We start from the raw sequence: 23,030 nt of genomic DNA on the forward strand, positions 1-23,030 counted from the left end.
TACCATCTTTTTGTCACTAAAAATTATGCTGCGCATAAACTTCTTATATTTGACGGATATATTTCTAAGGACATTTTTTAACAGGGGTGTTCACCAAGGATCTCATTTTGGTTTTATTTTTTTTATTTTGGTTATAAATTATTCAGGCTATAGCTTTAAATTTTAAAAATCACGCAATGGACTTGAAAAAACAAAGAACTATGCAGTTACTCTCAAAAATGCAATATTTAGATAAAAAAATATGTCGCATTCTTAGATTAAAATTATTTTGATCAAAACTCAGCGTTCAGTTTTATTCCCTTAAAATAAAACTTCCGCGTAAAAAAACGAAATATAACAAATGAATTGACTAGATCCCTCATAATAGACAAATTTCGTTGTAGTCCATAATAATTCACTCAAACGATTTGATTGATTTCTATGATATTCAATTTAAATTTATTTAATTCAATACTGAGTATCACACACATACAAATTGGGAGCAAACAGACTATTAATTTCATTTCGCATTTCTAAATAATAAAATGTGCAAATGTTAATGTTATGTAGGATTTAAATTATAATACAAATATGCTAACTTACCTGGCGTTTTAAATTCAGCATTAGCACCATCAACGGTAACCCTCCCGTCCCTCCCCGTTCTTCTTAATAAAAATTCGTGCCAATGTGAATCATCAACCCTCCTCCTAGAGGCTCTCACGCGAACCCCACCAGATCCCAGATCCATGTGGACATAAATATACCCATTCAACATTTCCACAGCAAACAGATCCGCCTGAAATATATATTTTCACTAACATATCGTCTAGAGGGAGGAAATTTCATATCATCGGAAAACAATTTGATCCAAGCGCGCTGAAGGAAGATATTACGTATAGACGAGTGAAGGGGTTAAGACGTGACTACATAAAGGAAAATTATTTTTACTGTGTTAATAAAAACGGGTAAAACGAGAATCAAATTACATCAAGCCTATAAATTATTATGCAGTTTTAAAACAAAAACGAAAATAATAATAACGGGTCACAAAAACCCTTTTACTGTAGCACGTGATGCATGCAAACAATTTACAATAAATTCGCATTATGCATTTCTTAAACCAACTTAGCATGCAAAGATAAACGTAAAAGCTTTAAAAATAATAAAACCCTGCTTATTCAGCAGCTATGGCACAACTATCTAGAATGACTAAAAACGTGTGTATGTGATATTATGTTCATAGATATCTGTTATCTGTGTCGAAATTAACATAAGGTGTATATCTCAGTGTGAATTTGTGTAGGTATTAATAAAGCCCTTTCGTGTAAGCTTCCTATTAACACAGGTCGATACGAACGGCATTTGGTGAAATCCCTAGCTCGGGTCAAGTGCTAGATCGGTACGGGTTACTGTGCTCAGGATGCTACGTGCACACTCATAACGATAAACACAACACTCCAACGTTTAAAGTGGGTGAAACTTTATAAGGTACCATACACAAATTCCCCTACATCTGTGTCTTTCCATTTTATCACCTCCACCTACCATGCAGCTTCGCTCAGTGGATAATATTTCCTCAAATATTACGTCCCGTTAATTAAAATTTACAAAGCGACTTTATGAGGCGCATAAACGTCAGTCAGAAAAATAATTTATTGCCTTTCCCTTATCCACTGAAGTTAATTGCTAGGGGATTGCAAATTTCAATTAACAATCGCATTATTGCTAAATGAAATTGGTCGTATAACATGAGTGAAAAGAAAAACTGTGCAATCCCCTAAAGCTTGTAATGAGATGAGATGAGAGGCGCTTGAAGTAGAAGTTTTATGATTCATTAATGATGTTCAGTGATGATGATGACTTAATGATCACTCTGTAGTGATGGTTCAACCCCAAAAGCTTCACCCCTTACCGTGCAACCTACCCTTGGTGGCTTCGCGCCCATGTTGAAGAGGATTAAGCCGTTCGGTTCGTTGGTTCGGAACTTGAATGATATTGTTCCCGTTTTCACTGCTTCCCATTTTGGTAAAATCTAAAACAGGGAAATTATTTTTCGTTTTCAAAGTACACATGTTTATACGTACACGTGTGTACACGTTTTCCATATAATAATATATAATTACAAACGGAAAATATATTATCTTTATCATCGGCAAATTTTGTTTTATCACAACATATAAACCTCATTTTTCCCACATTATGATCAACAAAACCATAATAAAAGAGCTTATTTAAAATAATAAACCGCTTATAAATATTATGTAAACGGTCATTAAGCGGCACGTATTCATGATAATAAAACCGCCCACGTCCTTCATAAATTTCGAACGTATGCTAAAAATCTAAACCTAAAATTATTACATGCCATTAGATTCAATCGTTACAGCAATAAGTAACATGGGAACATTACCAATGTCGAATAGCTACATAAATAAGTAAGGGTTCTCAGAATTAAAATGATTTAGACAATTACGGTCAGTCGGAACGACCTCGTGTATACTGCCCTTGGTCGAGGGTTAGATCGCTTCACTGATAGAAATACGTTTATTGAGCATTGTTGAGCCATATTTTATTGTTCGACTCGTTTTTCAGCTTCATTATGTATATTTCGAGTTAGACTTTCCAATATCTAACAAAGGATCCCTCTGACGTATAATCTTATTGAAATATAAATTGAAATATTTACGAGACAATTTAATGAACTATCGTAGCAAGTCTAGTTTGCTTTAATCATATTTTCAAGGTACAATAATGAACTATATTTCTTGGGAAACGAGAAGAAATGTTATAAACTAAGATCATTTATTTTGTTAGCTATATTCTTTTGAGATGGCAGACATTATATTATACCTTGAAATTAAAATACGGTTTTATCAAAATGATCGCTTTTTTTATAAAATAGAAACCTTTTAATTCAGGTATTTTTTTAAAACTGTCGTCGTTGCTTAAGTACTCCTGCATTAGGCAATTTGTGGTCATAATTATTTGCTTCTTATATTTTAAAGAGTGCTATTAAAAACTCTTGAAAACAGCAATATTTTATGCCCAAACTTGGATCTGTAAGTGTTACTATATCATAAGAATTTCTTGTTTTCCAACTCCAATTGCCACTTCGTTTTCTGAAGTTTAACATGTTTGGTAAATTATTTGATTTCCAAATAATAACCGGTTAGAGCTTATGGGACACGTCCCAACACAATTTGAAATAACGGTTATCACGATACAAATCAGTACATTTCGATATATTCCAACGATTACGGTCGTCGTATTCAGTAATTACTATAATTACTGTGGTGCTTTATATAACGTCAGTTTTCATTTATTTATTACATTCATTTTATCGATCACAACATCATTCGAAGGTTTGTAATTTTACTAATCTTTATCAATTCTCTTGATATCATTTGATAGCACTCGTGGGATTGTTATCAGAATTTTACCTGACTTCATGAATGAAGTAGGTTATATTTTCCTTAGATATAAATATTTTTATTTAATTTCTTTTGGCTACCAGTTTGTATGAAATTTCAATTATCACACCAAATTGGTACTCAATTTAATGACTGTATCCGATTTTAATTTTATCTATTTATGCTAGACTTAGGCTACTTTATGATGCTATAGGCACATAAACTACAGTTATGTATACAGACTCAAATACAATATTAATTAAATATTATTTGTTATGATGAAATAAATAGAATACAATATTAAGTAATTTATTATTGTAGTGAAAGTAATGTCAACAAAATAGCAGAAAACATGTTGATTTAATAAAATTGTTTACTCTCTTTATTATCTCGTGAGCTAAAAGAAAAATATGTTCATATTAAAGTAAATAATATAAAATTTCATACGAAAATCAGTCCACGTCTCGTAAATATTTGAGTAGCTCGGTGTTGTGAAGCATTAAGTTATTTTGGCTAAATTGAATATAATAATATGGAGACAAATTTTTATTTTTCCATGTAAATTAATTTTATAAATTAGTTATTTTGTAATTTTGGTAAATTAGTAGATTACCTAACCCTCACTTAATTACAATTTAATCATCAAATTAATTTTCTGGCCAAAAATGGCCGTGCCTATTTAACCGTGCATCTGTTATATTAGAAGTAATGATATCATGTTTCAGAACTTCTTATGAAAGTTACAAATGCAATAAGCACATTTCTGGATATATTATTTGATATAAGTAGCAATGTACTTTTCTATTTATTGTGAACCATTTTTATACTTACTTAATTATGAGCGAAAAATCGATTTGACACAGAAAATATATTTCCGTATATTTACTTCCGTAAATAGTTAAATATTATAATTCACACAGGTTCATATTGCGTACCTACATCAATTATATCATGTGAGTAAAGATAAATTAATACATTCTTCTAACAACAATATATCTCCACCAAAGGGCCCGCCAAAATCCAATAAATAACATTTCGCCATTACTGCAAAGCGATCGCAAATCGAATGAACTCAGTTCCGAGTTCCGATCTAATCAGATAGAGAGAACACTCGACCAAATTCGAGAGTCCGCAGTTTCAAGGACCCTCGTTACAGCGCCGGTTTCCTCTAATGGGTCGGGTTATAGATTTTTCGCGACCGTTTTTAATTGGTGCTCAGTCTGATGGAGTATTGTCAACTAATGAGGTGTGGTAGGTTATTGTGGCAAATGGCAAATGAGATGAACATTAAATTGGGTCAAGTCTATTTATAGTAGACGCCGAGCTTGTTTTATTGTTAGATGATACCTTTGTTGTTCTTCATAGAGGCTCATAGAAGCATAATTGTGGTGACAAGGTGACGGGGAAACATAAAAACATTTATGAGTAAAGAGTTTTTGTTTGTAAAGCCACAACGAATATGCCACCAGTTAAATAAAATCTCCATAACATTTTGTAGTATACTAAGATATAGAGTTTGAAACCGTAAAAATATGAACAAGATATCGTTATGGATCGAATGAAGGCTACAAAGATCCAATTAATTTTGATGGGCAATAATTACCAACGAAAGCATCGTTTTAATATCAACTGACCGAATGTGATGTTATTGAACGTCCAATAAATCGAATGAAACCAAACGAAAGCAAGGCATTGTAAGCCCTTTATAATAAAAGCAATTAAAATGCGACTGACGCATTCGCAAAGTTGATTTGTTGACTGAAACGGACACACTGATTCCCATTTAGCAAATTGTATCGACCAAGTTAATGTTATTGCGGTCGATAAATGTAGTTCCAGTGAACACCGCAAATTTATTTCTCGTATTATGATGCAATTTATCGTATGTAATATCGATGAATAAGTAAGATAATCGGGAAGTCATGTCATAGTATGTAGTTTACAAGATTTCTGTGTTTCTAGTTTGGATTTATTACAATTATTGTCCGTGGTTTTCGGTGTCTTACTAACTAACAAAACAAAAGAATTAAACTTTTTATCTATCTATTTATCTTATTGGCTTGATTTAGCAGGTAATTCAGGCAGTTTACATATTTTGGAAAAAATAATTCGTTTGTCAAAAGTTCCTGAAAAAAATCATTCATCATTTAGATCGTCACACTACTTTATATTAAACACAGTACATACATTTAAGAATACTTTACCATGTAAAATTATCACTCACCAAATGCGCGTCTCTAGTCACAAAAGTGACAGGATCAGCGGAATCCGTGGCCGTACAAGCGTATTCCAGCCGGCCCGTGACCGTGATCAGTTTGCTGCCCGTCCGCGCCAGGTCTATGAGGTTCAGTCTTAGTGTATCCGCTGAGAATTCCACCTGGGAGAAGATTGTGATATTGTAGGGGAGCTGGATTTGTTTTTAGTGGAAAGTTAAAACTTATAGAGCTAGTATGAAAATTACGACCTTCAAGATATGCCCATATTGATATGATCATAAAAGGCAAATACGTGTAACACCATATCTAAATGTGCCCACTTTACGCGTAGTTTTTATCACGGACACGTAGTCCAAATTTAAACTCTTTATTGTTATCCTTAAATGACATGGCATTAAAATTACTGAGCATTTGTTACAATTTACGTGAATGGGAAAGTTTTCAGTTTGAATTTGAAGATTAATCTACAACATCATTTATACGAACAAAGAGCTTATCAATCGTTTTACGAATAAGTGCACTGCAAGGCACAATTTTTCATCATGATAAACGCATGTAAAAACAAGCAACCAGTAGGTAATTGAAAACGACTACATACTCTGCAGGTTTAAATCAATTAAGCCATGCTATTCGATGTCATATCGGGTCAGTCATTTTCCCAGTAAATTTTATTCCTCTTTTAAATTTATTCCTTACCAATAACTTTCTCTGACTATTTAATACTAGAAGTAAAATGATATCAATACTTAGCTGTGAATCCTAGTAAATAATGAAGAAGTTTAAACTACTAGAATAGTAATTCAGTTCTTAGTTATATCAAGACTAGCAACTACACCAGTTGAAGTAGAACTACAATTTGAGATGCAAAATGTTCACCAATTACTATTAAATTGTAGTTTAGAATTTCATAGTTTCTTCGGAGTAGATGACACATATCTATACAGAATAAAGAAAAAGAGAAATAAGATTTTAAGACATCGGTATAAAATGACCTTTTAATATTAATATGTTTCCTTTTGATACCAGATTTATATAGCAACATTGTAACATTTAAAAGTAACAAAAGAAGAAAAAAGGATAACCATTATAACATTTTGAAAATAAAAATATTGTAAGCAGTCTCATATTGTAGTCGTGAACTGAAGCGAGTGTACGTAATTATTTGACAGCTGAAAATTTTCCCACATATTTCAAGTAGGTACGTTTTAATAAAGTTATATTATAGACGCTGCTAAAAGGGTCGTTTATAAAACGTAGATGTACAAATAAAATGTTTGTTTTCAATTCTTAGTTTAAAATTGAATATAAGTGAATTAAATTTTCTCATTGATACAAAATAGTGAAAGAATGAATGCATACTTTCTGATGGATGTTTTTTCTTGAGAGTTATCGTTAAACATGTGAATTGAACATATTCTTCCTCTTTTGAAAACACCCAAAAAGTTTGTACTTACTACGCACAACCCTATAAACGCAAGTAGACCTCACCTTCACAAAACAAGGGAACCCATATCTTACCTAACCACCCGCATATCTTTTCAAACAGCCAATAACGTTAGTGCAGCTACCCACCAAACTACAAACCAAAGCAAGCTATCAATCATCTCAAACTACCCGCATACCTGTTTATAGCAGCTTTATGTTAGTATACACTAACTACCCACGTGTGGCGGGTAGTTAGAGCGGCCGTACACGGGTAGCTCGAGCAGTTACCGGCTGAGCCACGTACACGGACTGCTCGAGCGGTCGATCGTTGACTGCTCGAGCTGTCTCTACAAACCGCGCAGTTGACCACTTGAAGCGGTCGCGACTGCTCGAGCAGTCCGTGCACGGCAGTGAATTAATGTCCATAGTTCACTGCGCGGTCGCGGCTTCCAGCCGTCGGTCTCAACTGCAAGCGGTCCGTGTACAGCCGCCCTAAAGTGTGTACACACACTACAAGCGTACCTTCTTCAAGCAGCCGATGAAGTTAGTGTGCACTCGTGCGCCGGGCAGCGCGCGCGTGTTGAGCGAGCCGCCCACGTGCGCGCGAGAGCTCGCGAGCATCGTGAACGAGCCCGCCACGTGCGCGTGCTCCGAGTACACGTCGTCTACTACCGCTGATACCTGGGTACAATATTGGCTATTAGCTGGAGCTTATGGTCCATTTACCCGACGCAAATTTCTTGCCTATTTATATTGAAGCAATAAATGACGTGCGAAGTTTAAACTAAGCAACTATTCTTGATTGTTGACTTATTGTACAAGTTTTGATTTTTAAAAGATCTTGGTGTTTTCATTAAAAAAATTACTTATACCCGCTTGTAAACAGTTGCTTACAATTATTATTGATTAAGTCAATTTTTATGCCTAAAACATTGCATCCAATGGTTTCGTTTGAATATACAAGAAATTGCATCATGTAAATGGGGCTTTTATCTAATAAGACGTACCTACGAAAAATTTTATACAACACCATCTTACTTCATCTATACATATAATAAAATCGTAGGAAAGTCAAAACTGTACATTGAATATTTTTTTTAAATAATACATAATCCATGATCTATAATCGATATAGAAGTCAAAAACATAGTTTTTAGAATTTTTGTCTGTTTGTCTGTTTGTCTGTTTGTCTGTTTGTCTGTTTGTCTGTTTGTCTGTATGTTTGTCCAGGCTAATCTCAGAAAGTACTGCACGGATTTACTTCAAATTTTGCATGAATATTACTAACAGGTCGGGTCAGGCTGTTATATACATATTATCATGCTATCACCTTCGGGGGAGGAGCTGTGAACCTTTATTTTTCTTACGTATTCCGTGTACTACGACAGCGTACAATATAAAGACTCATGTTTAAATGTTGTTTTTGAGTAAGCCATGCTATTGTCTACCTTTACACTATAAAAACTACGTCATTTAAGTAATTTTGGCAGAGAAACAGTATAATGAATCTTAGTAGTATAAAGACAAATTTAAAACAGCGCCATCTATAGCGTACAATATAAAGACTCATGTTTAAATGTTGTTTTTGAGTAAGCCATGCTATTGTCTACCTTTACACTATAAAAACTACGTCATTTAAGTAATTTTGGCAGAGAAACAGTTTAATGAATCTTAGTAGTATAAAGACAAATTTAAAACAGCGCCATCTATGAGATTTCATTAAAATTAAATCAATTTACATAATATTAACGCTCCTTGGAAATTCATAATTTAAATATTATGATGTTGGTGAGGTTGTTTTTTTTTTAAAGTTAAATAAATAATTCATATCTTCCCAGAGTAAATTTCAGGTGCGCTTATATTTCATGTGAATATACTAAATTTTTATAAGTGAGGGTAGATGTTTCTTATTTGATGTTAGTTACAGTTATATAGGTAAAATAGACGTAGTATTTGTATTCTCTTTGGGTAATAGTAGATAACAGTGATTGTGTTCATTGGTTACATTTTTAAAAATCTTCGGCTTTTTTTTTAATTTTCGCCTTCTTGCGTTCCCACAAGAGGTAAGTTGTAGCTTTTATATTTATTGTTTATTATAATTATATTATTAGACTCATGTTTTTAATTAGTTAAAGTTATGACAAAATAAGAAAATGATGAAATTTTATTTTTATCATGTATAACTTTTACAAGACTATATTATACGCCCAAAGAAGGTCACTTTAGTTCTTGATAAAACTTTATTTGTTAGTAGCTTTTTATTAAAATTAGGTACACTTATCTTTTGATTTTTTTTTATTTACAGATTCAATGTTCATAAAAATTGACGATTTGCGTGAGGATGTAGTGGAAATTAGTAACCTTGCGCGTGGTCAATCAATATTCAATACATATTATAATAAAATTCTAGAAAAGTGATGTCTGTACAATGAAAATATGTAAAAAAAAATAGCAGGGGTTATTATTAAATCGATCCCAAACCCAAAACTGTAGTTATAATTTTTTTGTCTGTTTGTCTGTATGTTTGTGCACGCTTATCTCAGAAACGGCTTATCCGATTTAGATGCGGTTTTCACTAATATATTGTGGTAATCTTCATTTAACATTAAGTGTTTATTTCATGTTAATCGGTTTGTAAATAAAAAAGTTATGACCATTTAAGTATTCACGGCGAACATTTGCAAAGGCATTCTATTGTACACTATACAATGTACGATAAAACGTAAGTTATCTGTTATACGCTACAGCAATTATTCCTTATAAATGTCCAGGTGATCATATCGAAAGTACCCAAGGGTGGGGGAGTAAGCTGAGGTAGTAGGGGGGGAAGGGGGAAATTAGAATTTTGCTTACTTCTAGGTAAATTTTATACATAAAATGTCCTTTAAATTATGTCGTATTATATTTTTAACCCCTTTTAACCATTTTTAACCATCAAAAAGATGGGTGATAAGTGTTTGACCGCTATGTTTGTCTGTTTGTGCCACCGTAGCTCGCTTACAGGTAGGTAATACGAATTAGATGCGTGTTAGGCAGCATATTTTCCGACGCTGGTTCTTAGATAAAGTGTATCAAAATCGGTTCATCCATTTATTATACCTAGGTATATAGAGGTAAAAATAGGAATGTGGGAAAAAATATTAGTTATATTTTTATCCAATTTGGTTTATCCATTTATTAGATTACAGCGGTGAAAGTGGGAATGAACAATAATCGAATGTGGTCAAATAATATACTCAAGCGGCATATCAAAATATAAAAGAGCAACGTGTTTTATCGAAATCGGTTCATCCGTTTATTACATTTAGGGGTGACAGTGGTTAGATAAATAAACCAAATGGAGCATCAAACGACAGGATATGACGTGTACATATAGGTATAATTAGATAATATGGTTTACATCAAAATCGGTTCTGCCATTTACTAGGTGTGGAAAGAGAAGGGTTGAAAGTCTGTGAAAGGGGGATATGGGAGCGAGAGGATAGCCACACCCTGGAAATTTTGAACTATACTCAAAGCCACATAGGCCTGGCTCTTGGCATTTTTTTTTCCTAAAGATACCACTTCTTTTGCCACTGTGATCCATTACAATTTGTGCACGGTTACGGCCCAACTTAAAAGATGTCAAGGAGCAACAAACTTATAGATATCAATATGATGTAGGAATGTAATATGGAGGTAGAGGTAGGTCTCGCTCACTTGAAAATATCACATGAAAATAAGAAACCGAAGTTAAAAATTTAAAAATTAAAAAGAAAAACCCAACGCAACGAAGGAAAAGGAATAAATAATAATTTTACAAACTTCCCGACGATCTTTAAAATTAAGTACCATTATAAAAAAAATATAATTGTATATGATATGATAATGATGGTATGGCAGCCCCGATGACTTTGTTTTTTTTATTTTTATAAATATTTAAAATGGTATTTATTTTTAAAGATCTTCAGGAAGTTTGTAAAATTAGTGAAACTTTTATTACATCGTCTCAAACTTTTTGGTCTGTGTAGCGCATGTCGCGTGACGGTCGGCTGCCGAGTAGGTATAAGCACTGTTCGGAGTCATTATCGTACAAATACGATAATTTTGTGCCTAAGTTTCACTTTTACCGTGGTTTCATAAAACCACACAACATTTTTTCCTTTTTCTATGCACTTTTCTTCGTTGCGTTGGGGTTTTTTTTATTTAATTTTTATTGCACGGTCTAAACGGTTTAGTTACTACAGGCGTGAGACAGGAAAGATCTGAGCGCTGAGACAAACGTCAAAACGCAAAGGAATAGAATCCGCTATCGATACTAATTATTGTCTTAAGCGTATGATGTTTTGCTAAGGATTTGTTCACCTTACCAACGACGACGACGACCACGAACAAAATTTTCATCCAGTCGTAATTTAACAAAATTGTGCAAAACACAATTAAAAATAAATTATTAAAATTTCCTGTCGTTCTGGTGATTGGAATTTTTATTTTTGAGATCAACGAATGAAAAAATAGATTTTTCGTAGAAACGGTGGCTCCTAGAAAACAATGTATTGAAGTTTTTTATAGACAATTTTACCGTTTCTACGAAAAATCTACTTTTTCATTCATTGATCTCAAAAAAAAAATTGGCACGGAAATTTTAATATTTTATTCTAATTGTGTTTTGCACAATTTTGTTAAATTGCGACTGGATGAAAATTTTGTTCGTGGTCGTCGTCGTCGTTGGTGTAGGGTGAACAAATCCTTAGCAAAACATCATACGCTTATGTCAATTAGTATTGATAGCGGATTCTATTCCTTTGCGTTTTGACGTTTGTCTCGGCGCTCAGTTGCTGCACGATATATTGTCAAAAACATCCATACAAGGAAGGAAGAAAAATAAATTTGCTCCCTTCCCTCCTGGTGCCTAAAAATAATATGACATAATTTAAAATAAATTTTACGTAGAAAATTAACTAGGTATTTATTTTTATATTTTAGCTCAGTTTAGTAATAAATTTTACTAACAGTTCGTTTAATTATTTATGGTAGTACGTGTTTATTCAATAAAAGTTAAGTAGTAACTACCTACTATGCAGTCACTATTCCACGCGGACGAAGTCGCGGGCACAGCTAGTCAATAAATAAACATTACGTTGTCGTCGATTTCACCTTGCAAGTTTTACGGACCTGTAATAAACCGATGCAGACGAAATATTTAGGGCCGATATAAAATGATGAATAGTTTAAAAATATATTATGTATCTAACTAAATTCATTTAACAAAACCTCTATTTATTCACGTCATAATTCAACTACTCAGCAGTACCATACAATAAACTATTATGCCGTCTCGCTCTTTGTCATAGCATTTGAAAGAGATGAAAAGCTTTACGAACGGAAGCTGAAAGGAGCTTATACATCCTCGAAATCTTTAGTCGAGCATTCGGAGTTATCCCTAAAGATATCAATCCTTGACAGTATTAGGCAAAGTGAGCAACAGGCGTTTATTTTTGAATATTAGATTTACATCTTTTTAAAATATTACTTAGAGCTAAAATTAGTTTTTATGTTGAAAACTGCGATCTTTTACATTAAAATTTGAATGAACTAGATATGTACCATTTTAATATTTTCTACTCAAACTTTAGAAAATAGTAAAAATATAACGACTGAAATATTCTTTAAAAGTTATCATTTTCAAAAAAATTAACATCTCTCATAGATTAGATTAGATTCCGAAGCTTAAAGCTTTCCTGACTCTAATTCTAACACAAATTTACTCTAGTATGGATCTCTACAAAAATGCAGCGTTACATCGCTCGCGTATGCTCCGCCTAAAATATCTCTCGTAAAATAGTTCATAGCAGATGTTACATTATTGATACAACGCGAAGCAGTTTGCGGGTAGAAACTTTTTTCATATTGAATCATTTATTGAATAAACCACAGTCGCGGGACATTAAGCGTAGTGACAATATATTCGAAGCAGAAATATTACTTCAATTCGTGGAAGTATGACTTGGTATTTTATTTAGCTGTATGTATTATTTATAAAATATGTGCAATGAACATTACTTAGGTACATTTATTTTAGCTGAAGTAAGATAGCCTATTTATTTTAATTGTGGTTAATTTTGATATATAAAATATTCCTATTTTCTTAATTTACTAAGTCATTTAATGGCAATAGACAAACACATAAAAAGCCATTAGTTTAATGTAAAAACTAACAGGCAATCTACCCTCTAAAATATAATTTACAATTTTATAAAATCGTCCAATAAAACAGACATCAAATAATAACAAATGATCCAATACAAATCTAAAATGAAGCTAAACAAGCTTATCGTATGCAGCTGTTTCATGTTCAGTCAGAATGCTAACAAATATAGATTTGAAATACACGTAACTGAACAAAACTGATACAATCAGTCTTGTACACGTCACGTGAATCGCTTTATTCTGAATTTATTATAATATATAAGATAAAGGAGCGTCTTCAGCTAAAACAGCGCTTGAAAAATGAACGTGAATTTTAAATGGCGTAGACGTAAGCTGTTGAAATTGTTATATTTCGTGCTTTTCAAAATATAAAATACTTTTCATGAAATTTAAGAGATCAATAAAGAAAACCGTAGTTTATATCTAAATTTTAAGGAGATGACTTTACCTTAATAATTCTAAAACAAAACGAATATCTACTTAGCGAATAGAAAAAGTAATAAAAAACAAACTAAAATCACATATTTTTAAATAATGTCATCAATCTTTCAAGATATTGAAAAACAAAATTCGTTTCTAATTTAAAAGCTACTTAGATTACAAAATAAAATACAGATGGAGCATGACAACCGCCCGTCGCCCTTGTCAAAGAAAATACGAAATCAAAAGCAAATACGTCGCTGCAGCAGTGCTATAGCGATTCTAGTGTCATGCAATACGTCAAAAGGGGTTTGCTATTTTAGTAAAAAAATGCTGTCTTGTGATATCAAAACGCTGTAAAATTTGTTCCCGAAAACAAACAAAAAGATAAAACATCGTTTTACAGGTTCTCTGTAGATTATTTGGCTTATTTAATTTTGTATACAAATAATAATTTTACATATACGAAGGAATACAAAACTTCAACGTATGCTGCCAGTATTTTGAAAATGAATTTGCCATTTTTATGGGTAAAACGGTAAAAGGTTAAAAGATCTTCGAATTAGTGCTGTTGGATTTTTCGATCGTGAATGTGATTATTTGTATAGTGCAATAAAGGTTCATGATCATTATAAGATAATTTTAATAAGCATAATACTTTTTTTTGTTATTACTTTTATATAGCTTAAAAACGTCAGAGTCGTTTTCGCCCGCGATTTAATTCATTTGAACTCTGTGATGGATATGATGAAAATAAAATGTCCCGTATTCTCTACTAAAAACTACCGCTATTCGCATTCATATATTTTGAAAAATAAAAAATAATATAACTAATTATTATAGTTAATATTGAAACTTTTTTTTATGTAATTTATTTAATTGAAAATTGAATACAATTATTTTGTCCACATATTATAACTTTAGTAGGCAGGTACTTTATGTAATAAAATAATTTTTACAATATTATAAAAGAAAAATATCATTAACCCGAAATTATATTAAAATAAAAATTAAAAATTGACTGCTAATTTATGTATATAGCCTACGTCACCGCCACTAACATAATAATTCAGATGATTGCAATGAAACCTCGCAACTCAAAATCGGTCCAACGGTTTATACTGCAGGGCATGTCAAAGAAATAATATACATACATACATACATAAACTCGAAAAACATAACCCTCTTTTTTCCGTAGTCGGGGAAAAATTTGGGAAATTTTTCAATATCTGGTAACATTACACGCACACGGAAGCACCGTGTACGTACAGTGCAGCGGCGAAATGACAGCACACATAGCTTTATTGAAAATGACGATAAATCATTCGGTTTAGTTCGGCAACGCTCCATCTGTCTTTTATTTTGTAATCTAAGAAAAGCTATTGCATTTCTTAACTGCACCTTGACATTTGGAATGAAAATTTCATTTGAAAAGTTGATAACCTTGTCGAATCTGATAGTAAGTAGAAGATAGAAGTTATTATTAAGCTTTGATAATAATTTATAGTTAGTTATACCAGGTGAAAGGTAAGACGTCAGACGAATTTAGACAGAAGCTTCTACTCATGAAACTGAACAACTTTTGTTCTACAACTTTGCTGAATTCGTAGAAAAAAATTTGGACTTTGTATGGAAATCTGTCAGCTGATTAGCGAAGTTTCCTTACAAAGTCCAATTTTTTTTACGAACTCAGCAAAGTTGTAGAAAAAAAGTTGTTCAGTTTCATGAGTAGAAACTCCTGTCTAAATTCGTCAAACGTCTTACCTTTCACCCTGTATAAAAATGAAAACCGAAAATTTCCTTGGTCACGGCATCACGCGTGAACGGGTGGACCGATTTCGATAATTCTTTTTTTATTATATTCCCTGATGTACGAGGATGGTTCTTATGTAGAGAAAACGTAAATATGTACCACGGGCGAAGCCGGGGCGGACCGCTAGTAATTTATAGTTATTTAAAAGGTTTACATCCAACTTACTAACTGCAACTACTAACGATATTACAAAACTAAGCGATTAATGCAATAACATAAACTAAAACCAAGCAATATATCGGATAGCAAGATAAGACGAATTTAGAGGACTCAAGATTAATGTTTACTGTTTGTTGGCAAACACGCTCCGTACACTACTTCATGTGGAGTTATATTAAACTGTGACTTATGAATAGTACGGGCATACGCAAATAGATATAGTATGAGAATATTAAATGCGATTGTTCCAGGTATTGACATTGAAGTAAATACATTGTATATTATATTAGCTATTCGTCCCGGCACCGCCCCAGTTGTATTTTTTTTCAGATATTATGCTACCTCTCCACCAATTTTCAGCCAAATCAGTACAGCTGTTCTTGAGTTATAAATAGTGTAACTTTTTTTATACACGTAAATGAATCGTGGATTCTAAACCAATTAACTGAGAACTATCATAAGTTAACGTATCATAAGTTCGAATAAACACCTTTCGTAAAAAATACATCCTTTGTCATGTTTCAAAGTAACTTTGATCACAGTGTACAAATTAAATACAACAGAGCATTTAGATCGCAAATAATTGCTATATACATTAAAATTATCTTCTAAATATTTTTCAGAACACCCAATAAGGCCTACAAAAATCTATTTTGCTTTAACCTTTACGAAAAAAAAAAAAAAAATGTGTTTAAATAATATATATGGAACAAGGGGAGCGAAAATACTTATAAAAATATTGTATTTTCAAGGATTTATAAAGCAGAAGAGCGGCCACCTCTTTTTTTTCAAGATAAATCCTTGCATCTGTAAATTTCTATTTTTCACGTGAATTTTATTAAAAACTAGCGCTCCACCGCGGCTTTGCCCGTAGTACATGTTTACGTTTTCTCTCTATAAGAACCATCCTCGTACTTCAAGGAATATTATTAAAAAAAAGGATAAACGAAATCGGTTCAGCCGTTCTCGAGTTTTGCGCTTACCAACTCATTTGGCGATTGATTTTTATTATACCTATAGAAGATAAATTTCATAAGATGCAATTTTAAGTTCAAAAACTTCGTTACAACATTCGCGTCATGATTAAAGAGTATAACCAATACCATTACGTATTTTAATACGAAAATAGAATATATTTCTCATTTGTAACCTTCGTATTGTTGGTATTAAAGCATTCAGAAGGTTCGTTAGCTGATCAAAGTTCGCCTTGAGCGTCAGTATGCAAAATGTATTCGTTATATGCTATTACTGGCAAAATCGATTGAGCAAGGAATTATTCTTTGTAACTTGAACCGCCTTCGCTTCGCTCGGTTCGGAGAGAGACGTAGATACTAATGTTAGTGCGGCTTGTAATATAAAGAATATATTAAAATATATTTAACTATACATTCTTCTAAAAGCATAGGATCTAAACGTTACGTTACATCAAATGAAATGTAATAAACCTGCATGAAAGTTGTTAAATTGTAAATTTAAGGTATCATTCTTTAATCTCCTATTATACATACGTATTATTTTTTTTTTGTAACAAAGAGTAATAAAAACAAGACATTACTTTTTATTTTATTTTATCGTAACGATTTATCCGTTAGTTTCGTTATTTCCGAAGCAAGATGATGCTGTATTAATGTCTTAAATATTTCTTATTGTATTATACCTCCGGAATTGGTTTAAGATTTGAATAATCTATAGCGTAAAAATACAATAAACATAAAAAGTAGGTAAATCAGAAAATCTTACCCGGCAAAAACTGGTGAAGGGTGTTATCTGTGAAAAAAACAACAATAAATTACTTACAAAATTATGTTTTATTATTTCAAAAAATAAGCTTGAAGTAATAGTAGTTCATAATATTATGATTTACATTTTATATACAATACAATTAACAGGTCCTAAATAGTTAAATTACGATCGATTATATTTTATCATTGTTTTTTTATTGCAAAAGCAAACAGGTACCTATACAAATTATTTATACTTCTAAAGATAACAAAATGTTCTGAGAATTATTACAAATAAAAGTTTCATATCACTTCAATTAACATAAAATAAATTCAGATACTCTGCAATATAAGTTTAAATCTCTTATTTATCTCACCTCCTGTATTTTCCGCCTCACTGTAAGCTTGTGCCACTGATGGTCATCGAACCTGGTCTTCGAGGGCTTGATGTGCATCTCCTGCTTGCCGTTCCCAAGTCCCATCGTGAGCGACAGACCACCGTCGCGAACTGCTAGGTTTAGGTAGTCTGCTTCGTGACCTTAAGTGGTATAAATGGATAAGAATATATGAATTTGAATTTAGATATACATATAAGAAATAAATATATAAATCTAGGTGAAGGAAAAAACAGTTGACAGGAAAAAACAGTTGAAAGACATGGAAATTGAACAAGATGTTTGTAGTTATTTTTAAGGATATATTTCATACTAGGTTTCCGCCCGCGGCTTCGCCAGCGCAGTCAAAGAAAAACCCGCATAGTTCCCGTTCCCGTGGGATTTCCGGGATTGCGTTATTTTTCCGAGATAAAAAATAGCCTATGTCCTCTTTCGGGTATCAAAATATCTCCATACCAAATTTCATGAAAATTGGTTCAGTAGTTTAGGCGTGATTGAGTAACAGACAGACAGACAGAGTTACTTTCGCATTTATAATATTAGTAGGGATTTTTATTTGTCTATAAAATTGAGTAAATTTATATTTTTCTATCACGTGTTGGTTTTATTATAAACTCTACATATAATTTAGTCATCGCATGGTTAAATATAACGATACGAACAATAAAGATTTGCATTCCACACTTCATTTTAATATTTAGAATTTGCTTGTATAATATATGTATTTTGTTTTTATCGAGAAGCATAATCGTAAAATTCAATATAAAATATATTTTGAAACACCAATTAAATTTTTTACAATCTTATCCTAATATCAATCTTACACTATAAATCCTATCTTACCAGTATAAAACAGTAATCCATTTGGTTGTCTCGTCTTAAAGTACAGTGAGATGGCATCCTGCGTGCTGACGATGGGCTCTCCTCCCGTCTGCGTCAAGTCGTAGGACAGGAACTCCGCGCCTCGGAACGTCGCTTCGGAGGGCGCTTTATCTGTAACAAAATCAAATCAAATCAAATCAGTTTATTTGCACGTACTTATATGGTCAAATGTGATTTTATAAACATTTGTCCCAACTGTATGGTAATTAATTACCTGGATATATAATATAATGGATGTTGGAAGCCACATTAAAATGAATTATGATGGCAATGTTATGGTATAAAAAGCAAGATTACTTTACTAAGTACAGTTCAGTGGTTTCCAAACTAGGCTTTCGTATCTTGGTAAGTTAAACTATTGGCGTTGATTTTGTTATATCGTCTGGGTTTTAATATTATATAGGTATTCAGAAAAACCGTTCAATACAAATACGCCAATTACAGGTAGTATCATACTTTATTACACTAAATAGCATCCATAAACTATCATTCATTACTGGCTTCTTCGATATATATATTTCTATCACAAAAATAATACAGTGCGTCAATCATGCACACACACACACACACACACACACACACACACACACACACACACTCCATACGCACTCATATAAAATATTACTTCTAAACCGGATAGGTTGTTGTTGGTGTTTCAACCCGGACGACACAAGGCGTAATAATAGTATGTATTTAGTAAGGTAAAAGCATACTACGTACCGAGTTTACTGGTGTTGCAACATCAAACAACTCTCAATAATAATTATACAAGCGCCAATACAATTTGTGCTATAACTTCAACATTAACGGCAATCTAGTTTGAAACTGTGGATTTAAGTTCTAGACTGTTTCGCATTTACGAACGCTTTAATATTTGCAATGAAATTCATTTTCTAGCTTACTAACAACTGCTCTGAGAACTGTATATATAATTTATTTGGTAACAAATACAGCATGGTTATTACAATTATATAATTTTGTTTTATTCGTTAACCCAATTAATGTGGGAATTTATACGATCTCAAATGCAAGTATGCAGATTTGCAAACAAAATAAAAGTAATCTTACTCTTAACAATCCAAATATGGCAATTTATAATGTATTTTGGGAACCCACTACTTGGAAACCCACTACTTCTTTATTAATCGTCGAATAAAACCTCTTTAATCACAATTTCCTAAATAAAGTAAATCTTAAAGAATTCCAAATCAAAATTATTAATTGAATTTTACTTGCAGTTTATCGGAAAAGCAACACCTGGGGTGAAGAAATTGATTAATGACCTAAGTTCGCACCAAACTTTACGCAAAGTATTTATATTCTACGAACAAGCCGATCATATTACCCTGTACACATTTGCGGATGAAAGGTTCGTGCTGACAAAGGGCGAAGTCTATCCGGTAGGAAGTTAGGCTCCTATGTAGCTAAATTCTAAGTCCTTTTACTAGGAAATTATGAATAAGCTAGGTGTTCTAGCTGCATATTAAAAGTATTCATTGCTTTGTAATAAAACTGTATCGAAGCTGTTCTTTAGATACTTCGAAAAACTCACTTTTCTGAAAATATCAAATGAGCTATATGTAATATAAGAATATTTACTAGCGAGATATATTTTGTTACATTATAAACACTAATTATTTATGTTAGTGAACTTAGCAGATCATTTTTAGCAAATCAAAAAAAAATGTGAGTTCTTATCGCGTGCAGTTGAGTTCTACAGTTCCTGATACTTTTTAGAAATAGTTCTGGCGTTTTTACCTTAACAAACGACATTTGAAAAAACCCGACCTGGACCCGGCTTAACGTGATGCTAAGACGTAATGCTACGACGTGATGCTACGACGTGATGCTACGACGTGATGCTACGGCGTGATGCTACGCTGTGATGCTACGGCGTGATGCTACGGCGTAATGCTACGGCATGTGTTACGGCGTGATGCTACGGCGTGTTGCTATGGTGTGATGCTACGGTGTGATGCTACGGCATGATGCTACTGCGTGATGCTACGGCATGATGCTACGGCGTGATGCTACGGCATGATGCTACGGCGTGATGCTACGGCGTAATGCTACGGCGCGATGCTACGGCATGATGCTACGGCATCATGCTACGGCATGATGCTACGACATGATGCTACAGCATGATGCTACGGCATGATACTACGGCGTGATGCTATGGCATGGTGCTACGGCGTGATGAAATATGACATAAATAAATTTTCTAGTGTTTCATTTTACGCGAGTATTTCTAAAGAGTATCAGGAATTGTAGAACTCAACTGCACGCGATAAGAACTCACATTTTTTTTGATCTGCTAAAAATTTAAGTTGGCAGATCATTTTTTTCAAATGTCGTTTTTTAAGGTAAAAACGCCAGAACTATTTCTAAAAAGTATCAGGAACTGTAGAACTCAACTGCACACGATAAGTACTCACATTTTTTTTATGATCTGCTAAAAATGATCTGCTACGGGAAGTTGGCAGATCATTTTTTCAAATGTCGTTTTTTAAGGTAAAAACGCCAGAACTATTTCTAAAAAGTATCAGGAACTGTAGAACTCAGCTGCACGCGATAAGAACTCACATTTTTTTTTTGATCTGCTAAAAATGATCTGCTACGGGAAGTTGGCAGATCATTTTTTCAAATGTCGTTTTTTAAGGTAAAAACGCCAGAACTATTTCTAAAAAGTATCAGGAACTGTAGAACTCAACTGCACGCGATAAGAACTCACATTTTTTTTTTGATCTGCTAAAAATGATCTGCTAAGTTCACTAACATTAATTATTTAACATCTATACTAATATTATAAAGCTGAAGAGTTTGTTTGTTTGAACGCGCTAATCTCAAGAACTACTAGTCTAATTGAAAAATTCTTTCGGTGTTACTTGTTAGATAGCCCATTTATCGAGGAAGGCTACAGGCTATATTATAATATCATCACGCTAAGACCAACAGGAGCGGAGCCATGCGGATAAAACCGCGGAGCGCAGCTAGTAATATTTAAAATAAGGTTTTAACACTAGTAAAATGCATTCACAAAATTCATAGAATTTATTTTAAAGTGTATGAATATTTTAACTTGAAATGAGGTAACACGAATATCATAAACGTCTTAATAATGATGACCAAACAATTCAGTATTAGAACAATTTTTCACACCAAAACCTCTGCTATGAAAATTAGCTCATCGTGATCTGTAACTAACTATACAGTTGTTATTATAACTCCCACAAACCACTCTCAACAAACACTATATTATTATAATGTTAACGAAAATACAGAAGCCACTGGGGATAGAGAAACGAAACAAAACAACAACAATATAATTATGTTTTCCGTCTGCTCTCACTAATTGTGATAACTTGATAACGATCTTAGATAATGTCACAACAACGTGAAGCTTGAACGAAATTGTCATTAATCATTTTGTTTATTCAATTGAGAGTTTCACACAATTAGTTACATGTCTTCGTTCAAAATAATAGTTTAAATTAAAGATATTATTTTTAATGCCGAAAGTGGTTTTCTTTCCTAAACAATTAAGAATACAGAAGAATATTTGTTTAGGTCTATTTTGTCATTAAAAGTTTGACTGTACGTATGAATAAGCTTCATAAAATACATTATAAATTTAACAAACACAAGATTCATATTGTTACATTGTAATATTATTCTATTTTCTGATAACATGTTTCCAATATTTATTTTCATTCCAATAAACCTAGTTATAACGATTTGTACAGCGAATCGAGAACATTGTTGAAATAATTTATTTAACCGTGAGTAATATTTTATTTCAGTGTACGAGCATTTAATGCAAATGTGAAATACATTTTGTTTCACACAAGAAAACTGTTCTCTCAATTAAATTGTACAAAATAATCGATTATTTACGTTATCATGTCTGAACAGCTAGGATTTTTAAACATTGTAATATACATACAGATTGTACCCTAGAGAAGAATAAAAATTAAGCATCCTTTGTCTCAAGACCTTAAAATTTGAAGAAAGCAAAGGGGATGAAAATTTATTCAGACGAAGCGCGATATCGCAAGCAAGTGAAACCGCGAGCAAAATGCTATTACTCAATAAATAAAACCTTATATACGATGTAGATAAAATCACATATTGACTTGTGGTGGAAGCAATAAAGCCCTCTATTGATCTAGCTTCCATACAATGACGTTATAACACTTTGAACATTTTATTTTTAGAGTTCAGCCTCGATTGGGTTCTACATTTTGAAATATTAATGTGAAACTTAAATAATATTCCAATAGTTTAGCTTAATTACTCTTGGTTAATCATTTCAAGTGTCTTTTTGTAGATTAATCTTATATATAAAATTCTCGTGTCACAATGTTAGTCTGCATACTCCTCCGAAACGGGTGGACCGATTCTCATGAAATTTTCTGTGCATA

The 23,030-nt window shown here is 32.6% G+C and overlaps 1 protein-coding gene across 1 annotated transcript in view; it reads right to left on the reverse strand.

The window, feature by feature from the left end:
• The window catches only part of Nrx-1 (Neurexin 1), a 113,889-nt gene that overhangs the window by 12,091 nt on the left and 78,768 nt on the right, over positions 1–23,030 (reverse strand). Inside the window, exons 6-12 of the mRNA XM_090112399.1 lie at positions 18,571–18,720; positions 17,710–17,870; positions 17,352–17,378; positions 7,553–7,711; positions 5,614–5,766; positions 1,892–2,011; positions 583–775 (exon numbers count right to left, since the gene is read on the reverse strand). Coding sequence (XP_089968525.1) covers positions 583–775; positions 1,892–2,011; positions 5,614–5,766; positions 7,553–7,711; positions 17,352–17,378; positions 17,710–17,870; positions 18,571–18,720 — 963 coding nt within the window. The remainder of the gene's footprint in view (positions 1–582; positions 776–1,891; positions 2,012–5,613; positions 5,767–7,552; positions 7,712–17,351; positions 17,379–17,709; positions 17,871–18,570; positions 18,721–23,030) is intronic.

The sequence above is a fragment of the Colias eurytheme genome, chromosome 18 (genome assembly GCF_061535395.1).
Source record: "Colias eurytheme isolate Ceu_HAF_F1 chromosome 18, ilColEury1 Martin Lab GWU primary, whole genome shotgun sequence".
Taxonomy (NCBI): domain Eukaryota; kingdom Metazoa; phylum Arthropoda; class Insecta; order Lepidoptera; family Pieridae; genus Colias; species Colias eurytheme.